The sequence below is a fragment of the Rattus norvegicus genome, chromosome Y, assembly GCF_021556685.1.
Source record: "Rattus norvegicus strain SHRSP/BbbUtx chromosome Y, alternate assembly SHRSP_T2T, whole genome shotgun sequence".
NCBI lineage: Eukaryota > Metazoa > Chordata > Mammalia > Rodentia > Muridae > Rattus > Rattus norvegicus.
Genome location: NC_141555.1, coordinates 51,874,457 through 51,881,701, shown reverse-complemented (window position 1 = coordinate 51,881,701; position 7,245 = coordinate 51,874,457). Strand labels below are relative to the sequence as shown.

Here is a 7,245-nt window from a genome sequence, read left to right as displayed (position 1 = left end):
ATAAATTTTAAAGACATTTAAAATATGACTGATCGATATCGGGTTTGTGATAAGTTTATTCCGACTTTGGAAGCAGGTCCAGCAGCTAATTTTTCCTCGCTCTTTGCAAAGAATCCATAATTCATGATTGCCGTTGTCTTCAATACAAGGTATTTAATCATGTCAAATTCAGGCTTTGTTTGAATAAAAATGGCCCTCCTCTAATTGTGGGTTTTGATAAAGCTAATTTTGTTGTTCTATCCTGTGTGCTGCCTCGGAGAGAGAGCCTAGCAATATTTCTGATACGGAGAATAACTTAAAGTTAACCAAAGAAAAGATAGGAGCTGGGAAAATAACCACCAAGGATGTTGGTGACTCAGAAACCAAAGAGTTTTTCAGAAAAATAAAAAGCATGAATAGAGCTACTTAGGCAGACTGTGACTCGAGTCATCAGAATATTTGGGTGGGGACTTTATTTTGGTTCAACAGGAGGCTACATGAGAAGCTAAAACCTAGATGCTGGAAGTTTCTAAGCGTAACTAGGGAAGGAACTGGCCTGAGAGGGGTTCTATGACGTAAGCAGAGCCTGGATGATGCCACAGAGCACAAGGGCGGAGGTTGCGCATCTCTTCCACTTGGAGGCGCTAGACAATTTTGAAGGTGGGTTCACTATCTTCACAGCGGTGTCTGAAAGCCAGTTCAGCTACTGAACCCCACAACTGTTCAACAACCTATTGGTGCCTGACCGGTTTCAGAAGACAGAATCTGGACGACTAGGACATTTTCTTTTGGTAAATACGTTTATGAAGATAACTGGGACCCTTGTAGCCCAGAAAGCTAAAAGTTTTCCCTCGTAGAGCAAGTAACCTTACGTTCTAATGTCTTCCACGTTTGAGAGCTAGGCGGATGGTCTAGGCTAGTCAGTCTCCGGAGTTTATTATTCTTTGCTAACAATATCTAATTCAAAATTCTACTAAAATGCCAAAGCTCCTCTTTGTGCCTGTGTATTTTTGGAGAAAAAATTTTTTTTTTTTTTTTTATGGAGCTGAGGACCGAACCCAGGGCCCTGTGCTTGCTACGCAACTGCTCTACCACTGGGTTAAATCCCAACCCCAGTAGATATTATTTCTAAATGGCTATTGTTGCCTACACAAAAGACTCTTGTTGCGGTAGAAAATGCAACAGCTTCAGGGAATAAACCTGGGGCTGGGTCAGGATGCCCAGTAGAGTAAGCCAGTGGACTGCTGTGCTTTGTCTCTGGGCAGATACTTGTGGATGTTGCCAAATAGCTCATAGTTAGAGGGTGGAGAAGGGGTGTGGCCACCCTTCTGGCTCCTTTGCTATCCTTTCTCTGTTCTGCTTGCTTAAAGTGGGGACAGGGATACTTAATCCCACACTGACCTAGCCATTCAAGATGTTCCTCAGCATAGGCAAAGTGGCTCGGGCTGAAGAAATGTTGCTAAATATGTTATTCTGAGCTGTAGAGAACCATTTTTTCATTTTCCTTTGAACTTTAGATTTTGATTTATGAGACTGGGTTTTTCTGTGGGTAGCTTTGTCTATCCTGGAACTAATTCTGTAAACCAGCCTGGCCTTGATCTCACAGAGGTCTGCTTCCCTCTGCTTCTGGAGTGCTGGAATTAAAGGTGTGCTCCACCATTGCCCAGCACTTCTATGAACTTCTGATTATGACAGCATTAGATTCAGATGCTCAAACCTGTTTACCATCGCCTTCCTCACCTGCTCCAAAGTTCTCATAGACAAGAGCCTTGGTCCAGCACCCTCCCCAACACCACCCCCATTGTTATTGCAGGTACTCATATGACAGAGGTACCAGAATTGTGTCTGGTTTAAGCAGGTGAGCTCTTCAAACCCAGGCCATGGGAAAGTATGAAGCCTGAACCCAGAACAATAGCCACAAGACAGTGGACCAGGAGTGCTGTGGCCTACCACACTATGTCTACAGCCAAGAAGAAGAGGGTGTCTGTGAGGAGGATGAGCACACCATCCTTCCAGAAGCGGAAGAGGAGGAGGCCTTCTCCCCAGGCACTGGGGAACATTGTGGGCTGCAGAATTTCACACAGATGGAAGGAAGGTGATGAGCCCGTCACCCAATGGAAGGCCATAGTTCTAGATCAACTGCCAACAAATCCCTCTCTCTATCTGGTCAAGTATGATGGAGTTGATTGTGTCTATGGACTGGCACTTCACAGCGATGAGAGGATTTTAAAGCTTAAGGTCTTGACTCACAAAGTTGTGTTTCCTCAAGTGAAAGACGCCCATCTCGCAAGTGCCATGGTTGGCCGTGCTGTGGAGCATAAATTTGAGGGCAAACATGGCTCTAAGGACAACTGGAGGGGGGTGGTCCTAGCCCAGGTACCAATCATGAAGGACTGGTTTTACATCACCTATGAGAAAGATCCAGTCCTATATATCTATCAGCTCCTGGATGATTACACAGAAGGTAATCTCCATATCACTCCAGAGATTTCGCCAGCAGAGGTGAAGTCAGACGTTGACAGTGACATCTTAACAGGTCAATGTGTGCAGTTCTCCAGAAGTGACGGGTCCAAAAAGATCGGCAAAGTCATTTACCAAGTTCTAGCCAAGCCTTCCGTGTACTTCATCAAGTTTGATGGTGACATCCACATCTATGTCTATAATCTGATGGAAAAGATCCGTTAAGGTGAAATTCACAAAGTGAGGGGACATATATGGGGAATTTATAGGATTGGGGTGAAAATGTTTGTTTTTCTGTGTTTCAGATACCCAATGGCCTTTGACAACCCCAGTATCTTTTCCAGTGGATTTTGTTTTTGCACTAAAAATTAAAATGTGTGATGTGACATGTTGTGTGTGCATACTTTTGTGGAGGAGACTGGTTGTGGTGGATGGAACATTTAGAGGAAGCCGGAAAGTTCAAGGCTGTGAACAGCAAGTCTAATGTCACATACGCTAAAACAAACAGGACTGCCTGGTCTGGTCTTTAGGGAGAGGAAAGAACTGGAGATGAGGCTTAGAGGAGCAGGGATGGCACAGGGGAAAAAAAGATGGATGTTTAGGAAGCAGTGGAGAGGGGCCAGAAATAGATAGACTCTCTGAGGGGAAGTTTGAGGGAGAAACAGATAGTTGGGGAAAGAGTGGGAGGTAACAGAGAGGTGGTCTTGGAACTCAAGGGGAAACCCAATAAACTGATCCAAGCAGACTCAGAATCAGAGAAGATCAGGGATTGTTTGACTAACAAAACCTAATGAAACCTGTTTCTCATATGTAGATATATTATATTTATTTATCTGGGTAGGCCAAGGCATGAATACAGGAGACCACAGTGACAAGAATAGTCAGGTCCCCTGGAGCTGAAATTAAAGGTGGTTGGGAGCCATTGGACATGAGCTCAAAGAACAAATCAAAGTCCTCTTTCAAAGCAGATGAGCTCTTAATCCATTGGTTATCTCTCCAGGCCCCTAAAGTCATCTTTTTAAATACATCCAACCTTAACATGCAGAGAAGAGACCAGAATGAGGGTAAGAAAGAATAAATTGATGGTGATGTGGTAGAAAGACTAAAGAACACATGTGGGAGTTGAGGACACTGAGGGACGAAGGAATTCCAAGATGGAGTTCTCAAAAAGTGAAGCAGGAGACCCAGGAAGAACAGAAAGGCTCTCGAATGAGTTGAACTTGGGCCACATCCATATTGGTCTCTTTGGTTCCTTAAAGAACAGCCGAGCTATCACTACAGAGGGTGGATGTGAGGTGGTGGCTTCCCCAGAGGACATTTTGATGAGGATAACTCAAGAATAGTGAATGCCAAATTAAGTTTATATCTATCGATTCCTGAAAGTGCCATAAAACCCATTATTTTGTATGATCAGTAAAAAGAAATTTAAAAAAGAACATGAGGATGCCATGAGCTTTTGTCAGGTATTACGTGGATCCTTTGTTTAGCTTCCCTGAGCACTGTTAGACTCTGTTGGATCCTGTAATATTTTTGAGGTCTCTTCTCAATGCCCCTAGATGACCACAAAGGGCTTCTGCACTGGCTTACCTTGCCTGACTCTCCTTCGACTGGATGGCTTCCTATACACCTGTGGGCCCTTTTACCTTATCTAGCCCCAGGAAGTTCCCATCTTTTACTCACATGAAAGCTTATCCTCAGAAAACTCTTGATGGTGCATCCAATGCAGACGTGCTGATCTCCCCTATGCCATTTGCCGTGACGTTAAAATGCTTTGCGGTTCCTGACCATGTAGCTCCCTCCTCCTGAGAAGCCCCTGTGCACTCCATGGCGTCTCTCTGAGCCACATCTACACTCCAAGGGTTTCTTTGTAGGCAACCTTACCTTCTACTCATTCATTGATGTTTTTTCTCTCAAGAATAAGTTTCTCATTGTGGGACTTGAAAATATTTTCTATCGTTGATTAATTCTGCTATTTGGAATTTTTATACTGGCTGGTTGTCTACCGGTTTCATTTCTGCAAAAGACACCATGACCAATGCAACCTATAAGGGACAAAATTTTCTGGGGGGGGGGTTCTATTTTTTTTCAGAGTTGGGGATCGTACCCAGGGCCTTGGGCTTCCTTGGCAAGCACTCTACAACTGAGGTAAATCCCAAACCCCAAGGGACAACATTTAATTAGGGCAGGCTTTCAGGTTCAGAAGTTCAGCCTATTTTCATCAAGGCAGGAATCAAGGAAGCGTCTAGGCAGACATGTTGTTGGAGAAGCATATCACCCCCACAGTGATATGCTTCCTCCAACAACGCCACACCTACTCCCACAAGGCCACACCTCCTACTTGTGCCACACTTACCATGGGAAAATCACATTCTAAACACCGCCCTGATTTTTTGCCAACTTGAAACAAGCTAGAGTCATCAGAGAAGAGGGCGCCTCATTTGAGAACATGCCTGTATAAGATCCAAATGTAGGGCATTTTCATAGTAATTTGTGGGGGAGGGCCCAGCCCACTGTGAGTGGCACCATTCCTAGGCTGGTGGTCCGGGTTCTATAGGAAAGCAAGCTAAGCAAGACATGAGGAGCAAGACAGTAAGCAGTGCCACTCCATAGCCTCTGCTCAGTTCTTGCTTCCAGAATCCTGCCTGTTTGAGTTCCTGTCCCAACTTCCTTTGGTGATGAGCAGAAATGTAGAAGTGTAAGCTGAATAAACCTTTTCCTCCCTAAATTGCTCTTTTGGTCACGATGTTTACTTACAACAATAGGAACCCTAAGTAAGACAATTTCTTATAGAAACAGTGTATCTAGTAGAGCCACAGACTCTTACCTCATAACCACAAATAGAAAGGTATAGACACTTTGTTTTAATTTAAAGGTAAGGGTTGCTCATGTACTGATCTGTGAAGTTCTAGTTTGATTCCTTTTCTCGGTGATGAATGTCATGATCAAAACTACCTTGCGTAGGAAAGGTTTATTTGCCTTACAGGTTACAGACCATCACTGAGGGAAACCAGAACAGGAGCTTGAAGCGGTAACGAGGACACTGTTTGTTGGCTTGCTCCCTGTCTCAGTCATTGTTCTCTTGCTGTAAAGAGACACCATGGTCAGGGCAACTGCTATAAATGAAATTATGTAATTGGAGGATAAATTACAATTTCAGAAGTCTGGTCCATCATAATGGCAGGGAGCAGAACACTGGAGAAATCGAGAACTACTGCTCTGTAAGGAGAGAGAGAGAGAGAGAGAGAGAGAGAGAGAGAGAGAGAGAGAGAGAGAGAGAGAAATTCTGGGAAAGCACTGGGCTCTTGAAAAAATCAAACACCACCCTTGTCAACACACCCACTTCCTCCAATGAGGCCACACCTCTTAATGCTTCTAATCCTTGAAAATATTGTCACTCCCTGTTAAATAAATATTAAAATATATGACTGGGGGAGCCTTTCTTATTCAAACTGCCACACTCCCCATGTCTTGCTCCATTACTATTTCTTACAGCCTGAAAGGCTATTCTTTTTATACATGACTACTGATGAACTTGCCCACAATGGTTGGCCCTTCCACAATAATCATTAATCAAGAAAATGTTCCATAGACTTACCCAAAGACTAACTATTGGAGGCAGTTCTTGAATTGTTCTCTCTTCTAAGTTGACTCCAGATTGTCAAATTGGGGGAAAAAAAAGAGAGAGACCCAGCACCGTAATGTTTCTCTTACTCCATGTTACATACTCACCACCAGACACTCTCTTCTCTCAGCGTATAGACCCACTTCCCTGTATGGCAGAACTGAAGAGTAACTACTGTCACCAACATGAATACTTGAGGATATATGACAAGAAATGAATACATTCTACAGCTCAAAACGCCAAGCAAAAGCATTTTAGTGTGTGCTACACTTACTGGGATACTGTCATTCACTAGCCATTTAATGGGTCACAGTAGACCACAGAACCAAAAAGTCACAACCTACGTATCATCTCCTCTCAGCAGGAGACAAAACCCTTTCTCAAAACCCATGAATATATCTGTACGCTTAGATTTTTTCATAACCTACTTTATTTAGGGTTCTAAAACACTTCAAACACCCTTCTAGCCCACCAACCAGAGGTAACAGAGAGAGAAAGTTGATAGGAAAAGGTTGAGAGTTGTGGACCTATTTAGAAGTAATTCTTTGGGGTAACTCCAATCTTCATTGTGCAGTACTGTCCAATAGGAGATGCAAAAAAATGAATCAGTAGCAGTGCTAAGATCTGGCAGAGACCACAAGTCTCTAAGAAACCAGAAGAAGCAGCAGAAGCATTCAGAATCAGCCCGAATAGCTCAGGTTCTTTTGTGCATTTATCATTGTGGAACGGAGACTATCGAAGACCATTGAAGCCTTGCTGGTGTAGCAATGTAAAAATGTCATCTCCCTCTCTGTGGGATTTCATTTATGTTCTTCATAAACGTCCTGTCCCCATTCAAGCGTGTGCTCCAGCGAAATATCATATGCCTTCTCATGTATCTGCTTCAGCAAAATATCCTCTACTAACATAGCTTCCAGAAAAACATCCTGTGACAAAAGTGAGTTTCCAAAGAAACTAAATTTTTTCCACTTCATCTAGTCTTATCTCCCACTTGGCCATGCCATCTCAAAATGTATTATGGCAGTCTTGCAAGGCTCCTAGGCCTCAGCTCCATCAGCAACTGGAGCTTCTGCAACTGATCTCCGTGAAACTCATCCCCTTTCATGAGCACAACCTTCAGTTATCCCCGCAAACATTGTGCTCTCTCCATCTTTGTTCTCAGCCAATAGCTGTCCAACTTACAG

At 43.5% G+C, this 7,245-nt stretch overlaps 1 protein-coding gene across 2 annotated transcripts; it reads left to right on the top strand.

The window, feature by feature from the left end:
- Positions 1-595: 595 nt before the first annotated feature.
- LOC134484366 (Y-linked testis-specific protein 1-like) lies at positions 596-2,821 on the top strand. 2 transcript variants are annotated; one of them, XM_087601404.1, is made up of 3 exons: positions 596-770; positions 1,793-2,665; positions 2,745-2,821. In XM_087601404.1, the coding sequence occupies exon 2, from the start codon at positions 1,870-1,872 to the stop codon at positions 2,662-2,664; it is 795 nt and encodes a 264-aa protein (XP_087457530.1). In that variant the 5' UTR covers positions 596-770; positions 1,793-1,869; the 3' UTR covers position 2,665; positions 2,745-2,821. The 2 variants fall into 2 exon arrangements, with proteins under 2 accessions (XP_087457530.1, XP_087457529.1); XM_087601403.1 differs by having other exon boundaries at positions 626-770; positions 1,793-2,821.
- The last annotated feature ends 4,424 nt before the right edge of the window (positions 2,822-7,245 follow it).